The 20284-nt window shown below is 44.6% G+C and overlaps 1 protein-coding gene across 2 annotated transcripts in view; it reads left to right on the top strand.

Annotated features, from left to right (window-relative positions):
- LOC142804441 (guanine nucleotide exchange factor DBS-like) overlaps positions 1-20284 on the top strand; it is a 314163-nt gene that overhangs the window by 109419 nt on the left and 184460 nt on the right. For both annotated transcript variants that reach the window (XM_075891114.1, XM_075891113.1), the window contains exon 2: positions 1123-1544. In XM_075891114.1, the coding sequence (XP_075747229.1) occupies positions 1187-1544 (358 nt within the window). In that variant the 5' untranslated portion in view covers positions 1123-1186. The remainder of the gene's footprint in view (positions 1-1122; positions 1545-20284) is intronic.

Here is a 20284-nt window from a genome sequence, read left to right as displayed (position 1 = left end):
CGTACTCATGTTGAATTCCTTTAAGATATATATCGTCTTTGACGCAAGAAAGGAAGCGAAAGAGTAACAAGTTTTCTTAAAATAAATATTCGTATAGAAGGTATACCGCGTGTAGCGCCATGTTGTTGCAGTAATGTCACTCGTAACCACCGTTCAGTGAGCTGCAATCGCTACGTGTGTTCTAGCGTCAATGCCTACACCTACCGCAGTTGCATAACTATGCATCTACTTTCATTGCGGGAGTAATAAGCAAGAACTGAGGAAAAGAAAGAGGAAGAACACTAGCGATAAATACTTACTATGTGCAACTGTATTGGAACCACCAAACCCATAGTTGGTAGTTATCGCTTGTGCTCGTCAATCTGAAGACCCTGGCAGTACCAAAATTTCCTTAATAATATTACCTTATGTTTCACGTGCCATAACGAACATTGATTGAAAGACATCGTAGTGGAGGTCTGCGGGAATTTTGATCATCTGGTGTTCTATAACAAGCACTTAAATCACACACTACACGGGTCTCTAGAATTTCATCTCTATTGAAATGCGACTACCGCGGCAGTTTTCGAACCGGTGGTGACCTTTGGGTCAGCAGCCGAGAACTATAATCACTGCTCCATCGTGACGCACTGCTGAGATTTACTTAGTTTTCCTAGCGTTTTCTTGAGTTTTGTACACGCATTGCAAATAACATCTCATTTGTCATCGCGCTCATGGGCAGCAGCATACTATGCCATCTGCATGGCAAATTTATACGTATCGTACACCTTCCCCCCCCCCCCCCCCCCCCCTCTATCTCTCATGAGAAGGCCGTAAAAAGGCTCACAGACTTGTTTTCGATCGGTCTATCCTAAGAGTGTAAATATATTTTTTGAGGGGCGGAAAGGGGGGGGGGGTGTAGGAACCCTATTGAAATGGTCATTTTTAGCTCTGTATGTCATGGCAAAAAAAAAGAAATATTGGAGGCGGGGGGGGGGGGGGCATGGGCTTGGTGCGCCATTTCCTGGGTACGCTACTGGTCTATCCGATCTATACTATTCTTTTGTTGGCAACGCTTTTCTGCCATACGGTAAGCTCGCATCCGGTTAACCTCCCTGTACGTTTTCTCCTTCTCGTTGGCAGGCGGTGCGCGGGAATGGCGTGAGCACCGGCGAGCGCGGGCGCCCCACGGCCGCCGCCGCCTCCGATGGAGTCCCTGCGGCTGCAGGGCCAGCGCTGGAAGTCGGCGCTGCCGCTGCTGTCCTCGTCGCGCACCTCGCTGCACGGCGCCGACCTGTGCTCGCCCTTCGAGTCGCTGGTTGGCAGCCTGCGCAAGAATGGCGCCGTCTTCCTCAGCAGCCTCAGCGTCGCCGATGAAGCCCGCTGCGGCGGCGGGCACGCTCCGTACTGCTACTCAGCGCATCGCCCCCAACCGGGTATTCAAGGTGCCACCGCCGTCAACACGGGATACCACCAGGCACAGCAGCAGCGGCACAGCGTCTCTTCGCCAACCTCGTCCTCGTTCGAGTCCTGCGACGGAGATTTGGGCTTCGACAGCGATAACGGTGAGTAGTTGTGGCGGTGACAGAAAACGTTTCCTATTTCCGAAAATTAACCATACCGTTTCTGCATGATGGCATAGTATCCTTGAGTATCCATACCCTATTCCGAGACGCCTGTACAGCTGCCCGCTGCAAGAGCTCGTGCCACAAATTAGCGTTGGCCCTCTAGGTTGTTGTTGTGGTTACGAAAAACGAAGGTCCCAATTTTCGTCTCCCACGAGGGGCACAGCCGCCTCCCAAGGCAGAGCGACCGGGCAGACACTCCTCCCAAGACTCTCTATAGGGCAAGGGGGATGAGGATTGCGGGGGAGGAAAAAGATGGGTTGGAGGGGATGTGTGTTGGTGACGACCTTACAGGTCGAGCAAGTTCCCTCAATAACCAGCACATATGGTCAGGTAACCACCGAAAGGAGGTACTACAAGTTCGCCTGAAGTCGTCATCATAGTCGTTGGTCTGCTTTATTTTGACCACGTGCGCGTGCTTAGAGTTTTAGTGAGGAACACGAAAGACGAGGCAGACACAAGCCCGAAGTTCTAACTGACGAGATCGGCGTTTAGTATAGTGCAACAACCCACGCAGTTTAATACGCCAAGTTTCAGTAAGGGAGACGTTCAGTACACAATAGAGGCTTGAAGCGACGAAAAATACTTGGACAGAGGGTGTCATCGCAGCCGTAGTTTCGATAAGTATGAACATGCTTTCAATATCATTTACAGAGAAAGAGATATGGCTTATTCATGAAGCGATCTATAGTAATCATGTGTAGTCACGCCAGTGTTGTTTTTGTTGCACGTGTCTGATATACTACATTTAATTTTTTTCCTTCAGTTACTGCCTTGACGAAGACAAGACGACGTGTTCAACATCAGCTACAGTTTGTAAACTTTTATCGACTTTCATCTGAGGAATACAACTAAAGTAAAAATTTTACATGTAGCACATTAGTTACGTGCATAAAAAAAAGAGTGGCTACACATGAGGGCAATGATGGCTCCATCAATACATCGTGTTTTTTTTCTGTTGATGATATTGAAAGCGTGCTTATATAGTTGTATTTGCCGGTGTGTAACTAAACCGCTGAATAAGGCCCTTCTTTTTTCTTGTCAGTACAATCCCTCGCTCTTTATTCCTGTATATAAAATTGAGACGAAAAAGAAAAAAAATGGAACACGCCTTTGAGTTGTCTCAGGCAAATAAATGCACAAGGAACCGCGTGACTTGTTCTCTCTTCAAAATTGATTGATATGTGGGGTTTAACGTCCCAAAACCACTACATGATTATGAGAGACGCCGTAGTGGAGGGCTCCGGAAATTTATACCACCTGGGGTTCTTTAACGTGCACCCAAATCTGAGCACACGGGCCTACAACATTTCCGCCTCCATCGGAAATGCAGCCGCCGCAGCCGGGATACGAACCCGCGCCCTGCGGGTCAGCAGCCGAGTACCTTAGCCACTACACCACTGCGGCGGGGCCTCTCTTCAAAATTACACTGAACAATTATTATTAGGAGGCCCAAAATGTATTGAGGCAATGGCCTTCATCGTCCACTTAGGCTTCGTTCGATCGGCGGGGACGCCGCCTGCGGGTCGGCTGAGCGGCGTCACTGAGCGAGACAGTTGAAAGCGTCGTTGCCTCGTCGGCGTCAAACAGCGGCGACGACTACGCGGAAGCGGTGCCAGAAAGCTTTGCGGCCGCCGTTGTTCCCCCTACGCCGCCCCAAAGCGTCGCATCCATCTCGTCGCCACGCAACAACTACACCCTTCCCTCCTCCCGACGCCCTCGTTTCGCCTCGACCAGCGACAAAACCGCAAAGCAGCGGAAGAACTCTCCGGGCACGCGTGAATACGCATGTATGTGCGTCAGCGCCATCTCTCTCCTTACTGCCCAGCAAAACAGAGTGGGACGCTCTGTGGTTGTGCGCTGTTATTTTGTGTCGTGCTGTTTAGCGACATTCCTTTTCTCTCCCTGATTTATAATTTTGTTCTTCGCCTAATTCTTGCAAAAGTAACCCAGTTGGTCGACCGGCGCCACCACATTATGAACTGGCAGTGTGTTGATACAAAATAACACAAGATAAAAAGACACCCCTTCCTGCTTTTGAAAATGCATTGATTCTAGGCTGTGCAGGCCTTTCTGGCTTTGGGCCATTTCGGTGCCCTATTCGAAACGCTGGATCTTTGCATCGGAACGTCCTTTCCCTCCCCTTCAATTCTTATTCTCTATCTCTTCTCTGGAACATCTACAATCCCCCTGCTTCCCACTTCCTCAATCTCTGTTCCTTTCCTTCCTTTCCCTCGTCACAACTTGGTGCGTTTTCTGTGGCTTCGTCAGCGCCTTGTCCTTTGCCACGCGGTCGACCTAGTTGCGCCTTACATTCAGTGCATCTTGTGCCTTTCGTTCCAATTCCTTCCCAACGTTTCTCTTTTCTTTTACTGCTCTCTTGGAGCACTTATCTTCTTATTGCTCGGTCTCTCCTCGCAACCCCCTCCCCTTCCTTACATTTATTTTTTCTCTCCATGAAACTTTCATTTCTGCGATGTTACACATTACCGCGTTGTATTATTAAGCACCCTTTGCATGCTCTCCCCTTCCCTGCATGAGTGCCTTTTCATTATAATTTATCTTGGGCCGTGCACATTTTGCTGCCGTTTTACTTGTCTCTGTCCTCGCATGCGCCGTAATTTCAGTTGCCGGTTTCGAAGTGGTGCGCATTGAGCCATCCACGATAGAGGCCGGGGTACAAAGAGTGAGAGGCGAAATTGACACAAATTGTTGAATAAGTATACGCGCGGAATTCCCGCGTTCGTTCTACTTCTTCTTTTTTCTTCTCGCTCGCTTTCTTCGAGTTAGATCTTGAGCGTGGCACGTCGTTGAGAAACGTGTGCCCCCGCACCAAAGGACGTTCTGCCTCCGCCGCAAATCACTCTTGCTTATTCATTCCTTGGGACCTCTATCACGAAGCGAGCGAAAGACGCTTTTGCTCGGATATTGCGGCAGGCAGACTTGAGGCAACGTCTGCGAGTACCAGCTGCAACCGAGTGGGTCAGATGGGCGTGTCATGTGATAAAATCACAGAATCGTCATATATTGCTGTAGAACGAAAGAAAAGTGAATTATGCGATTTTGTTGGGCTAGTTATTTTCATAATCTCATGAAAGAGAAATCGCATCTCGAGGTTTAGCATGTGTACCTGTTAAGCGCGCGCACACACACACACACACACACACACACACACACACACACACACACACACACACACACACACACACACACACACACACACACACACGCACACACACACACACACACACACACACACACACACACACGCGCGCGCGCGCGCGCGCGCGCGCACGCACGCACACGCACACACACACACACAAAAGATACCGAATAAGTTTGCCATGCCGAGTAAAGATAATTTTACTAGAGAACTTATTTGATAACGCTATCAACGAAAACTTTCATTTTATGCCTATTCCTGTCACTATGTACTCAACACACTCGCGAAACGCAATCAATTGACGTTTAAGACTGCTTGAAGAAGTTGGTCAAAGCCCGCCGCTCTAAGTCACCGAAATGTTTTTTTTTATTCCCGCTCCACTCGAAGCACCTCTAGTATAAAGCGCGCCGTGAATATGCATGAGTAGAGACGTAGCCATTGGGTGTCTCGGCAGCGCCTTTGACGGTGATCCTTTATCCCATATACCGCTCCACATAGCATAGGCCGTTGCCGATGCCGGCAACATGATGTATGCAGAATCAATGCTTGTTAGCATTCCGGTGCTCTCAGCCAAGAGAGAGCTTGGGTCGGCAAAAAAAATGAAGTAGAATAACGCAAAAACAAAGTGGTGCACGAATTTCGTCTATCCGTCAGAGCCAATATCCATGGCGAAGGGAAAGATAAATCAGAACTATGGACTTCTTTTTCGCTCCTGTATCACGTTTTCTGCGTTTTCTTAGCTTCCGTTCGTGCTTCTGTGTCACTGCTTTGTTACTTCCTCCATCCCGCTTCCCAGATTTAAAGTAAAAAGAGAAGCATAAGCCGTGAATGAAAATAAATGACACTTTTTAGTAAGACCAAAAACGCAGAAAAAAAAAGAGTTTTTTTTTTTTGCCTGAGGTATAGCATACCGAACGGAAATGGGAGGGATATGAAAAATACGCAAAAGTTGTAAAAATTACAGGCGAGAAAGAAGCACATAGAGCGAATGAAAATAGGTCTTTTCCGAAACTGTGACGGCCCCTTCCCCCTTATTTTTTTATGCCGCTTTTATTTCTCGCCTTTTTTTCGACTTCCACGCCGGCCGATATTGATAGAACTCCTTTGCATTCACCGCCTCTACCGTCAACATAGCGGTAAACAATACGCGCAGAACGCTTTCTCCTCCTTTTCCGCCCACTCCCTTTTTCTTTTCATTTCACGCAAATGCAGATTTCGCGTCCCTCGAAAATTCTCGCGCTGTTTCTTGTGACTGGATGCAGCATTTCTTGTTGCTTTCGTACTTCCGTTTTTCTTCTTTTTTATGTTTCTCAGCTGTAACGACAAACGGCGCTCTATGGAGAGCAAATGTTGTTTCGATCTTGTTTGTGCACCAATTTCTACTATACGACACACACAGACGTGCTCAATCCCGAATCCAAACATGAGCCGCTTGTATACAGCTGATCCTACAATCACGCCGATGCGAGCGAAGTTTTCGCCGTCATTGCACAAATTACTTTGTTTATCGAGAACCCAGCCGCGTGGTTTTACTGAAAAGGCGATGATTGCCCACGTCATAGTTTTTTTTCAATCGCGTTTCTAAAGTAATTGGAAACGCGAACTTTGGAATAATTTGCGCATCTGGCGGTCATTTTGGCATTGCGAGGGATGTAATTTCGCTCGCTATAGTTAGTTTGGGCAAAAAGGGATATAAAACCAAACCCGAACGAAAACGAAGAAATAACTAGTAATAAAGTGCTAGACGAAAAAAGACTGCTGCATTATGTCGATTTATTTTCCATTATATGCAAGCAATTTCTGCTGGCTTCTATAAGCTAGTTTTGATAACCTCTGGCGCGATTTCATGCGCGATCGGTCGAGGCTAGCACGAAGGTATTCTGTGCACGCGAACCAGGACTGATGGCGCGTTGCGAAACTGCTCGTTCGTTTACTGAGTGCGTACAAGATGGCGTGCCATTTCGTAATGACGCTCATATCGTGCGACGTGTTACATTGTTTCAGAGTGGCTCTGCCATTTAGAAAGTGTAGGTGCTATCGGAGACTATCTCTGCTCATCCGTACCATAATAATTGCAGAATATTTTACAGCGCAACGGTTTAGATGCAGAGGAGGGACACAGCGCTGAATTCACAACTGAAATTTATTTGGAAAAAGAAAGAATATATATAGAAAATATTGGCTCACAAAGCTGGACACACGTGCACAAGTGTTAAAAAACAACATGATTCATGTCTCGTCTAATACGTAGTTATATTCTTCACATAAAACAGTGATAGATGGAGGGTTTATACACTTGTTATTTGATCGTAAAATTTTTGTAAAATATTCTACGATGAACATCCACCAACTTGTCCAACTCGCGATACTGCGTACCAGCATCTCTTTCCAAATTTAGGAAGAAAGAAAAAAACTACAAAAAGTTTTTATTGAACGCACGTCATGATGAACACGCATGTTTCTTTCACTGTAACATTAATTTAGTTTCCTCTTTTGTTCTTTTATTATTACGGGGCAAAATGACGCGGGAATATTTCACTACGGCCATTCCGTTCAATAACGACGACTGAATATTGATAAAACAGCCTTAATTGCACCTAGAACGCCGTTGCAGGCTAAGCCAATCATGGTGAAAGAAAACTATTGACTCAGGGAAAATGAGCTCGTGGGCGTCATCTTGCTTCAGGTTTTAGCTGCCCTTACTTTCGAAACACGAGATGTCACGGTCATCAAACGTAATGACGTCTTTTTTCCTTGTGTTGTCGTTTTAACTGATTTGAATAAATGTGGTGCAAGAAGGTTTACACGAGCGAAACGCGAATACCCGTTCTTTTCCCCAATGAAAGCCGGCAACACGGCATGCTGCGCTTCCCCTTCTCACCAAATCTTGCTTCCAGATTTATTCTAATCTTCCAGGCGACATCTAGACAGCCACACTTCCGCAACGTAAAAATCTAGTACGACATTCGCGCACGCACTGCAGGCGCTTCAGTGAACATTTCTGAAACTTTGAACCCGTCTCTAAAGTTTAGAACTGACTAGCTAATGCTTCTTGAGCAATTTAAGGTTGTTTTTCTTTTCTTCCTTAGCTCTAGCTTTACGACACACAATTTACCTTCGTAAAATGTGCTTTACTTCAGCGCATGTTAACGGTGTAGTTCATATACTGCACGTTACATTTCATTTCTTGAGCTTTGATGTATTATGATGTCTTTGTAAAAAAAAATGGTGCCTCGTTTTAGATATTCGTTTCAAAGCTTCCCTAATGGTCCTATCACGTGCCTTATAACTCCCTCACTTTTCCATCTTACTTCCTTCGGATCATCTCGTCGCCTATTCTGAGCTATTTTATTTTAAGTAGAGAAAGGAATTCTTGCGACATCATCGGCTACCGAGGCTATTTTATGACGTACTTTATTTTCCATTTAAGTCACTGGTACGATTCACGTCCCGCCTAGCAGCTGAATATATGGTGTGTCATAAAGCCGTTCGTGGGCACATCAGGTTCCATTCGGTCATAACTTACGATTGAAATGTCTTCCTTTTTTTTTGTTTCTGTAGTGGGTACTTAAGTCAACTTTCCTTTCTTTTTGTACGGAACCATTCTGACACAAACACACATTTTAGGCTTTATGTGCAGAGAGTTTATGTTCGGTAATAGTGGCGGATCCTTCTTTACACACGGCTTTAGCTTTCTGCGCCATAGCCGCTAGCTAAGTAATAGCAATATCATTTGCCGAAGGCGGAAAGTCGTAACAAAATAGTGCCGAAGTAGCGGTGAGCACCGAAAAGGGCAACCACTAAAAAAAAAAAAAAAACGTAAAAGTCATAACAAAACAAAAAGGAACCGAGTAGAGCGGATTGAGCTCGGAAGCAAATAATCTAGATTACTCAGCCTATTATACAACGGCAAAGACTTGTTCACTTCTTCTGTAGTTTTATTTGTTCTCGACTTGGCCAATCTATCACGCTCAGACAGTTCGGTAACTCGGCTTCTCCTGAAGATGGACCAGGCAGCGGCGGTGCACGCTTTACAGGGGCAAACCTCGGGGCTCGTCAGAAGACTTGCGAGCGTAAAAAGGTGGCGGCTTCTTTCTTCCTCTCTCGTAAATGAGATGGAACGCTTCAACATACCATTTTTTGTTTGCCTTATGCAATCTGAGTGTTGAAAAATGTTACGGGCTCTTTTACGGAGGACGCTCCATTTAGGAGGCGCTAAATGCTCGCGCATTGCTCGTGAAGTAATATTGCTATGCTGAACTGACCGTCCTTTTTAATCGAAAACCTTATAATCCTCATCAAACGGAATAATTGAGCATCAGTGCCACGCTTTGGTGGCGTCGGTGTCCAGACGTGTCGGACACAAGAGATATAAAAATTACCTCTGCATGACACCACCGTATGATGTCATCGTGACGTTACAGATCGCCGAAATCGGTGACGCCATTACATGTCACTTTGACGTCACTTGACATCGCCTGACGTCGTAAAGTCACGAGAGGACGCAACCACGGGACATTGCACTTTAACCAGAGGCTGTCCGTTCACTGAGACAAAGCGATGTTACGTTAGGGGCAGGACACTTCGGGAGGGGGGCGGGGCAGGATAAGTACGTTGACTGCAAAGAAAGAATAAGATAACGTTTGCCATCGAGTGGTGTTAAGTGAATGCTCAAAGGACCCGGTGAGCTTTTCTCTGTGTCACTGCTGCTTAATAGTACCCTTATATGTGTCGCTGAATCGGTGCTGAAAGGGAAGAAGAACAGCGTCGACTTGTCGCGTGGGCGGTCGAAATGCTCGGCCTTTAGTTTGTGGCTGAAATATAAAAGTTTAGTACTACTAGTACTACTACTGCTGTTACTGTCATACTAAGGCCTCTTGTAGCACTCTGCGGGCTTCGCCATTTTTAAAGCATAGCCAACTTATCCTGATTTAGTGGGGGCGCCTTTTGTATGTGCAAGGGCGTGTAATCACGTATTCACATTACTTGATTTTTTTTCTTTCCACTTAGCTGCGACATAGTTGATTGTATTCGATGCCTTCGGATCACTTACATTGTGTCTTGAAAATGCGGAAATATTTTGTATGGTGTAACACGGCGCAATACACGATACAAAAAAAAAACATGAACTCCTTTAGAATTGTATTACAGAGTTTCGTTATACCCTTTGAGGGAAACTAAAATGTAAATACTTCTTTCAGTTATTCGGTCACGTTATGTACTTATTCATGTAGATAATATTCAATCAATGAACAATAAATAATTATGTGCAGAAGCTTAAGGGTATCTGTGAATTGCGTTAGGTTGTGTAAATGAGAAATCATTCACCAGGGTGTGTCGCAGGAGCTCACGTTTCAGCAAGCGTTGTTGTCCACTTTCAGGTAACCGACAAGATAACTCGAAGGAGGCAAGATCGCTTGTCGAAACATCCGCTCCGGCGACAACCCCTCCTCAGGCACACTTTAATTTTATCTGTTGAAGACTTCGTCATCTTCTGAACTGCTTTTTGGTAGAAACGTGTTTGTCAGTCAGTACTAGTGGCGCCATGTTTTTTTTTCCCTCTGTGCTTGCAGTTGGTACAGGGCACAAAATAGTAATAACCCTCGTTTCTCGCATTTCCTTTAGACGGGCTTCGAAATGGTTTTTCTCGCTCATGCATCGCCGTCGTGTCATCGTGACGTCAACGAAGAAACTCTTACAAGAGAAAGAGACAGACAGAGAGAGAAAGAGAGAGTAAGTGGGAGAGGGATCGACGTCATGCGTGTCATGCCTTGCGCCATCCCCGTTCTGTTCACTTCTCGAACTTCGCTTCCCAACCGTCAATTGATCTGCGTGCTGAACTGGGTCATGCGTACGTTTGCTGCTTGTTCGTGCGACGAGCCATCCTGATCCTTATCTTTCTTACCCTTTTTTTTATCTAGACATGTTCAACCGGCTGTGGTCCTATATCGTTGAGTTCATCATCATCATCAGCCTGAATAAGTTGAGTTCCTTGCAGTCTTATTTAGAAAACTTCGCCGCCAAGGAGATCCAGCAAACTTCGGACGTTGACGTGAAATGAAGATTTCCGAATTCGGCGCGATTCTGTAATACGCTGAAGCCATTTCATATTTTCTCTACTAGAACGTTCAATATTCTACGCAAGCTAGCGTTTTTGTAATAGATTTTTTGCTTTCACAATGCTTTCGCAATTTGCGTAATCTTGGGCACCCGTTATTTAAATACTACCCGCCAGGACAGCGCTGCATAAGAAGCTGCCAGTAAGCTCATCAATTAAATTCCGTGAGCGTCACGTCGGTAAGCGGGCGTGAGTGAGTGCGTACGCGTAAAGTTAGTACGTACATGCGTTTTAGCCCTTGTACGGTCATTTGTCGACGTCTGTCACGGTGTGTCGCAGCGGTCAACTACAGCTGCTTTATTTCCTTTGAAGTTATACGACTCAGCGTCTTTTCGCTACTTTGATGACATTCTTCAGCCATATAAGCATCGCAAAAACGTTTCATACATGTCGTGTTACCATTCTTACTTAAACACTGTTTGTTAAGCTTTGTCAGCCTCGATGGATCAGTGACTAGGGTGCTTGGTGGCTGACTAGGAGGTCATGAGTTCGATCGCGGCCGTGGTGGTCGCTTTATTATTATTATTAATATTATTATTATTATTATTATTATTATTATTATTATTATTATTATTATTATTATTATTATTATTATTATTGTGAAGCTGTAAGTGAAAGTAGAACCACCATCTTTTATAGCCACAAAATATGACCTGGCAGTGGCGTGATTATTTGTTGGGCTAACTGTTGCCCACTTCATTTTTAGTGGACCAGTGGGAAATTGTGGGATTTACCATACGTCTGTGGTGGTTACCCGTTCACGATGCCCACAAGTGTTACCACGGATCCCGGATACAAAAGGCTCGACCCAGAACATCTTCAATGTTGGAATGTGTAAGACTACGAGAAAACTAAATTGCGCAACATCTTTCCAGGCAGGCCCGCAAAACTCTGCCATTACAGCGAATCTGTTTCTAACTTTGCCATAGCCATGCGATTCTACATCTGGAGGCGTCAGCTTCGAATTCGGTGCAGTTGGCTGAATCAACAGGGTGTCGAAATAAGCGGTCGGCATCGCTGCACAACTACCGATATTTGTGCGCCACACAGAACGTGTGCACTGCTAAAATCAAGATGAACATGCGCTCCTGCAACCGTAAGCTCCAACGGCCGAGTCTTCCAGCATTGTTCTTAAGTGTTTACGCCCCGCTCGTTATTTGAAATAATAACAAATGTGCTTCTACTTAACCCCTCCTGTTAAAATCTTAACAAAGGCACATCAAATCGATAAAGGTACACCCAAAAACAAAGATAGATGCAAAAAAAACACACAAAAAATCTATCCTCCATGTCTTTTCCGTTGGATATTTAGCTGAATAAGCGCTTAGCTCATGCTTTTAACCAATCATTGCTTTAATTACAGTGCGCCAATGCCTTCGACTGTAATGTTAGCCTCATCAAACGAAAATTATGAGGTTCACATTCATATGGCACCTAAAAGAAATTACTTCGTCATGAATAACGCTCAACGGTCTCTGCTTCATGCACGCATGCATGCGACGTTCGCGTAGAAGCTATTAAGGTGACTTGAGCAAAATTTAACATACGCATCGATTATTACCCACGCTTATTCGAGCCGACTCGAAACTGTTGCCCGAACTTCGCCAGGTGTGCATGATGTCGGGAATATATCGTTCTACATTTTGTAAACGACTTCCTTGACGACAGACTTATAAAAGAATGATAAAACTGCGCATGGGCTGCTGGCAACTGTAACTTAACGAATCGCTCATACAAAGCGCAAGTCCTCACAATATAAGCGAAAACAGGTGGAAGAAAATGTGTGGTGCATCGTTTATAAGGCTACGGGCTAATAAATAGCAAGGCGCTATTACGCTGTGAGGCGCTCGTGTTTCTCGCATGAGAAAAACAATTAGTGACAGGCTAATGACTTGCTGAAGGCAGCCTTTTTTTCCTACTTTTCTTTTTCTAAGATTAGAAATCATTATTCGGAAAGAAACTAATTGAATTGCATAATTTAAGTGGTTATCACTGCGCTGCGGCCGGTTTTAACTGATAGCATTATTCGGACCCCTTTGTTTCCCGACGTTTACCGTAATTACTTTCATGGCTGTGGAAATTTGCATGGCATTAAAATAAAGAGTGATAGAGTTTCTTAATTAACTCGCTGTTAAAGGACCCTGAAACGGTTTTGATGATTTTTTACAAACACATTGGGCCGGTAGACCAAGTTCTAAGGGTAATTTAGAGACAAATTTTAGCTCTCTGCGTAAACTGTTTAATTTATTACAATGCTTCAAAGCTGCTAATCGCTCCAGATTGCTGCAGATCGCTGCAGATCGCTGTGACTCGGCCAAACGTGTTTTAAACAGCCCCCACACCAAACGACTCGCTCTACCCCATTGACGTCATTGTTTCCAGCTGATCTGATTGACTAAGGAAAGCGCAGCATAGTAAACGACACAACGTCACGCAAGCGTTTTCTCACGTCATATCGTGACGCAGGCCCCGTGAAGGCGGAGCTTAGCCCCGAGCGCTCGAAGGAAGAATTGAGGGCAGTTGAGAGCGAAAGGAGGGTACCATTTATTACTCGTAGCTCCGTTAATATTGGGTGTTTCGACTGAATTTTGGTGCCAATGGTTTGCTCCAGTAGCGGTCTAATCAAAAACGGAAGGTGAAAAAGCGTTTCAGCGACCCTTTAACGAATGAATGACGCTTTGCGAGAAGTCGGAAATGCAGACTTATGATGTTTCAGGTTCCCCATTGAACAAGCGCTAAAATGGTCCAGACAAGCACAAAATTGTTGCAGAAACTTAGTGTATTCTGTTTTACTGCTGGTGTGGTTTCTAGGTACCGTCGTAATTCTCAATCTGCTGCCTTTTGGAACGTTTTTTTTTTTTTTTCGTCGAGAACCCTCGGTGAAAGCAAAGTTACGTGTTGGTAATTGTGGTTGTTCGAAGTGTGCCAAGATATCGGGGCCAAAATCTGGTAAACCGCTACTTCGCGAACACTATCTGCGTATACCACAATAACACAACATCACAACTCTTTATTACTGGCAGCCAACCTTCATTTTGTGTGATGTTCTGCGATTTTCACTTTACCTTGGGAAAGATTTCCCGACTTTGTACACAATGTGTTTGCGTACAATTTGATAACACTCCATAGGTTGTATAACTAACTAACTAACTAACTAACTAACTAACTAACTAACTAACTAACTAACTAACTAACTAACTAACTAACTAACTAACTAACTAACTAACTAACTAACTAACTAACTAACTAACTAACTAACTAACTAACTAACTAACTAACTAACTAACTAACTAACTAACTAACTAACTAACTAACTAACTAACTAACTAACTAACTAACTAACTAACTAACTAACTAACTAACTAACTAACTAACCTTGCAGACATCAAAATTATGGAGTCTTGGATGTACCAATCTGCATCACATCGCGCAAATCTACACTTCAAGAAACCACACTCTGACCCATTACAGCAGGGGCACACTGCAAAACTATGCAAGCGTTTGAGAATTCCACGAAATACGGCGAGCCTAATATGAGGAGTGGTGCTCACTACAGTCCACAGAGGCTGAGGTGCGACCGCATATATCACCGAATCTTTTCTCTTTTTTTTTTCGTCGTCGATTTCTTTTTTTTCTTCGGGCCACAACTTTTCCCGCACTTTTTTGTCATCGTCCCGGCCTTGCGGTGTGAGCCGTGTGCTAAGGAGAATGGGCAAGAGCTTTTGCCTTATCACATAGTGAGGGGGGTGATAATTCACGGCAGCATTTCACGCACCTCGAATTAGGAATACGGAGTGAGAGCCCCCCCCCCCTCCCTCCCCCTCTCCTAAAAATGAGTCTCGTGGGTCAAGAGAAGGACTATAATAGGGGTGAGAATATGAAAGACAGATTGAAAGGAACCTAAGATAGGAAGCGAAAGGGTGGACCGACCCCCTGTTTTTTTTCCTCTCCTCGGCCAGGCGGCGGTACCAAGACGGGCAACGCCCTGCCATGGCCTCCCCCGAGGGCCGCACTGGGATCTTCAATAACGGGCGGGTCTTCTTAGCACAGACGCCTCTCCTTTCGTCCACTCTACTGCCGCGGCCCTATCCGTTTATCACGCGCAACAAACTTCTGTTTCATCACTCTCGCTGACCCTCGTTTCTCATACAGTTCTTTACTTCGTCGTCTTGCCCTGTTCATCATACTTTTGGCTTGGTGTTTGGGTGGGCGCGAGCCTCTTTTGCCGTTATTGCATGTTTTCTAGATGTTTATGACACGACTGGTCTCTCTTCTTTTACCTCTGTTTCAGTCTCAAAGCGAGCACTAGTCTCCGAAGAACGATATGAAGAGCGGGATCGCTAGCTATATAATACGTAAGTTTTGTGACTTGCCCTAACGAAAATAGTAAAAGAGCTCGTTAAAAAAATCTGTTTTTGATTAGCGGGTCACACTGCCCTCTTCTCATGCAACTGAAGTTCTATTGTTTTCGACTGTTTCGGCTCAAGCTGTCAATTTATATATTGTTGCAGCACATAATCCGACAAAAATGTTTATTTCCTGAATTGCGGGGATAAGTGGTGCGTGTGTTAATTGGCTTGTTTTCATGAAAACTGCTCATTTGGTATCGCGAACTTGAAGAATATTACGACATGGAGCTTGTTGGTTGGTTGGTTGGTGGTAACTTTATAAGGTCCTCCTTCAGGGCTTTAGACGACCTTCAGAATATATTTTTTGGTCGGTATGCGCGTTAGTTTTAAAAGTCTACTAGTTTAATTAAGAAACGCAAAGCGTGGTGTATTTATGACAAAGTCGGTTGCCCAGAATCTGTCCAATTACGAATCCTTTTGTTTCGAATGCGGGCTAGAATGTACAGCCACCCAAATTTTAACTACTGTGCGAACGGGGATATTTGTGTGCGTCAGCAGCGGGGGCGTAGCCAGGGTCTGGCACATTGGGCTGGCGCCCGCTTTCTCCCGAAATGATTTTTCGCCATGGCATAGAAAGAAAAAAAATACCATTTAATAGGTGCCCTCCCCAAAATCAAGGAACCCCCCCCCCCCTCATCCCGAAAAATATTTCTGGCTACGCTTCTGATCAGCACCGCACGCTGGATCAAGTTGCAAAACGAGATTAAAAGGTATGCCTGAAAAACACGCTCAGCTGCAGGCTAGTCATCTGATAGGCTCTTTCTTTTCATACGAAACGATAGCGTGACTTGACGAACGGCTTGGATCGTACTTATTTGCCGAATATCAATGTTGCAGTAAAAAATAAAAAAATAACGTTAAGGGATACGCCACATGTCCCAATTCACAAGATGGGTAGAGCGTGGTTTGTCTAAAATGCACCAAAATAGGTTTACGTCATCGAAAACGAACCGCCCAGCAGACGAAGGGCGAAGCTGAGCGAGCTTTGTGGTCATACGCTTACCCCCCCCCCCCCCCCCCTCCTGTGTGCGACTACATCGCGCTGACGCACAGAAAGGAGCCTCTCATGTGTGGTAATTGAAGATATGGGTGGCTTTACCATACTGGTTAACTTACATAGAATGCACTTGAATTGAATCTATGGATGTTCTATGCTAGAAAACATCCGAGGAGACGACGGGTCCTGCGCCTTTGCAGAATAGTCGCGTTCTAGAACTTCAGCGGGCTATTTTCGAGTGTGGTTCCTTTCTAACCGTAAATGTCTGGCCATTTATGCGGGATCGTTAAAATGAGACTGCTTTCAAGGAACCTCATCACCTAGTAAAAGTTGATTGAAAGTATATTTATGTGGCTTACTTGTAGTGGATTCCAAATGCTCCAGTAAACTGCGATATCTCTTCCACGTGTTTCTCTTTATTAAAAGTATAAGTGCTGGCTCACACTAAGCAAATACAACTGAGGCGCATTGACTAAAAAGAAACGCCAAACTGCCTGGAAGCTGTTCTTTCTGTGTTAAAAGTAATCGCGCCGAAAAAAAAAGAAATTATTACCGTCTAGGTCTTCGTAAAATAATTCACTTTCACGTAAGTGAATTCTCGCCAACGCCGTCTTTAACAAGCTCATTTCATCATTGTGCAATCTAGCATCGCATTTATGAATACTTTAGATCGAGTCGCATACGTCAGCTCTCATGATTGATTGATTGATATGTGGGGTTTAACGTCCCAAAACCACCATTTGATTATGAGAGACGCCGTAGTGGAGGGCTCCGGAAATTTTGACCACCTGGGGTTCTTTAACGTGCACCCAGCTCTCATGACCAGTCGCTCGGAAAAGATACTATTAGCCGTGCCATCATTTCATTTTTTTATTATAACAGCCATGCTGCGTATATCACAATATGTCTCCCGCTGATTGAACTTTAATTCAATAAGCCACTTGATAATTATATCACTTTTTTGTATATACGAACCTTCCCTACTAACTCGATAAATATAAAATTAATAATGCCTCTCGCTTGAGGACCAACATTCTTTTCTGTTTCTTTTTTTGGACATATTGTCCATCGATTTGCCGCTTTTTTCCCCCTCAGTTTCCTCAAGCGCCTCCCGATTTAATGTCTCCGGGCCACTGCTCGTTTTCCGAGGCGCCGCCCACTTATGTTCCTTTGTTTTTATCTACATCTGCCCAACTTTTATTATCTTATCCTTTCTGCGTACATTTTTTGTGGCGCCAGGTTATCTGCGCGTTCCTGAGCCGCCATAATGTAGGCCGAATCACCCTCTCAAAGCGGGTACGCCGGCGCCTGTTGAGCGCTTTATTTAGAAACGACCACGCCTGCGTCTTTCACCGAGGCGGAATATTCCACATTATCGTGGCCTCCCCCTAATAGCATGCAGTGCCGCAAAAGCTTTGCCTTAGCGTTGTTGCATCAACGGTTTATTATATAAGGCCGTCTTTTCTTTGGTCAAGACATTGTTACTACTAATAAAAAAAGTCGGTGTAAAGATGTGATCCTTGGAGATGCGATACTTGTAACTGTACGAGTTTGCACATGAGGTTATTTTATCAATCGGACTGTCACGTGAATGAAGTAATGCAATAGCGTGCCTTGCCGGCTTTGGACATTTCAAAGGTCTTGTAGACCGCGCCACTTGAATGTTAATAGGTGTGTAATGCGGCAAAATTAACCACGAACATTCTAAAAAAAGAAACAGTTTTTTTTGAAAGATTGAAACTATGAAAATACGTCCCTTACCTTAGAATAGCGAGAAAATGATAAATAAAACAGATTTAGACATATTGGAAAAAAAGACTTCATTATTACAGCCCCTTTCTGTGCGGTAGATTGAATTCACGTATAGCTTACCAGTGTAAAAGGCTTCCGTCCAATTTTTCTACTCTACCGAATGTCATGCACTTGACTTTGACATTTATCACCTTTACTGGCCTTGGTGACATAATTATCACCCATTTTCGTTTCGATTTCTTTCACTAAAATATTTTCTAAAACGACAACGATCTTCCCAAAGCTGGCAGCATTATCAGAACACCACCAGAACTAATTTGACGAAGATGAGTAATTTTTAACTGCCGACCATAACATTGTCAGTGTTAATGACACATTTACTTGTTGGGGTTTGACGTGCCATAACCACCACATGATCATGAGAGGCGCCGTTGTGAAGGATACGGAAATTCAACCACCTGGGGTTCTTTAACGTGCACCTAAATCTAAGCATTAACGTGCATATAAATCTAAGCACAAGCATTTTCACCTCTATCAAAAGCGTGGCCGCCACGGCTGGGATTCGATCCCGCGATGATTAGTGACACATTTATTGCCTGGGGTACAAGAGCGAGATGAGGTTTTTTGGATGTTAAATGTACTTAGTCTGATAAGTAGTGTTTGCACTTTCGATGGAGACGGAAATGTTGTATGCCCGTGTGCTCAGATTTTGGTGCACGTTAAAGAACCCCAGGTGGTCGAAATTTCCGTAGTTCTACACTACGGCGTCTCTCATGACCATATGGCAATTTTGGGACGTTAAACCCCACATATTAATCAATCTGATAAGTGGTGTTGTCTTGATATGCACTCAGTGTGACTCTGCCTCACTGTGCTATGTATTTCATTGCGAACTTTGCAATGAACCAGTTGTTAGTAGCGCCTGTCCTGTCATCTCTGATGTGCTCGTCTTCCGGGAATAATCACGATGTTATCTCCTCACCAACTCGCCCAACAACAAGTTATTTTTCACCGCAGAACTTTCTTTCCGGTGAAACTGTTTGCTGTGTAGATTCACGGTATATTTTAATAGCTTCTATGTGCAAATACATCAATGATCTCTTGTTCCCTGTGCATTCTCAATCCACATTTCTATCAGTGCTCTTTTGTGGTCACTTCACAGCGTAGCTGACTGGACTTTCGTGTTATTGTCACTACGTTTCCGCCATTGTTATCTCTGTATTTCTTCATTTGTGCATGAGTGCACGAACTTTTCATGGTGGGTGAGCAGTTACGCAATCTCCTGCTTATTTGCGATGATTCATCAAGCTATAGATCATAAACTATCCATCGATGCCAAACAACTTTAACAAAATTTGGGGAAAGCTCACTGACTTAAGAAGTGTTACTAGCTTACTTATTTTTAAAATATTATCTCATGTGTATCTCCGATGAGCCATTTCCGAGTTTGTGGATTATAAAACTATTTATATACGCCCACAAGTTGAAAAAGATTGCTTGTAGCATCGAGCCCAGATTTCATACAAACGATGATACTATAGGTGTTGGCGAACATTCTCTCTACTTCTTGGCTAAACCATCTCACTCTTATAGATTCCATTTGAGTACACTAAGTTGATGTGAAGGCCTACGCATAAATATTAGGCGGTCAATGGTCTTGTAAACTGAAAAAAGACAGGGGTCCAAGAAAATAAAAAAAGAATACGCTGGTTAGACGCATAACGCAGCAACCAGTGAAAGTGCGGCAACATGGTCTGATTTTGTCGACTACACTTTGCGGACTACTGCTGCACGGTATTAAACAAACAACGTACGTGCGTAGGGGTTCAAGCGCTTTCTCCGGCAATCAACCAGGAATTTCCGGCGAGAACAATGCACGAGGAGCCCCGTCCTGACGTAGAGTAAAGGCATAGGACGGCAGAGGCACGTGGGAAATGACTCGTCCAGCATACTTGGCTACAGATTGCGCAAGACAAGCGTGCCAGTGAACGGCCACTCTGATCACGGTGCTCGTTCTAGTTTTCCGTTTCTGTACACGTCAGCCACAAAGGCTCAGAAATCCGCTAACGGTAAAGTAACAAACGAAGTGGTGAGGAAGGGTACGTCTCGAATGCGCAGCGACGTGCCACCAAGTTGGAAGACGCGGTATCGCGGAGTACGGTCGCAGCACGGGAACTTTCGGTAATACGTACTATGGTGTCAAGAATGTGGAATGCGGGAAGGCGGCACGGGGTCAGAAGG

Source organism: Rhipicephalus microplus, chromosome 1 (genome assembly GCF_043290135.1).
Source record: "Rhipicephalus microplus isolate Deutch F79 chromosome 1, USDA_Rmic, whole genome shotgun sequence".
In the NCBI taxonomy this organism is placed as follows: Eukaryota; Metazoa; Arthropoda; class Arachnida; order Ixodida; family Ixodidae; genus Rhipicephalus; species Rhipicephalus microplus.
This window is presented reverse-complemented; position numbering and strand designations above follow the sequence as displayed.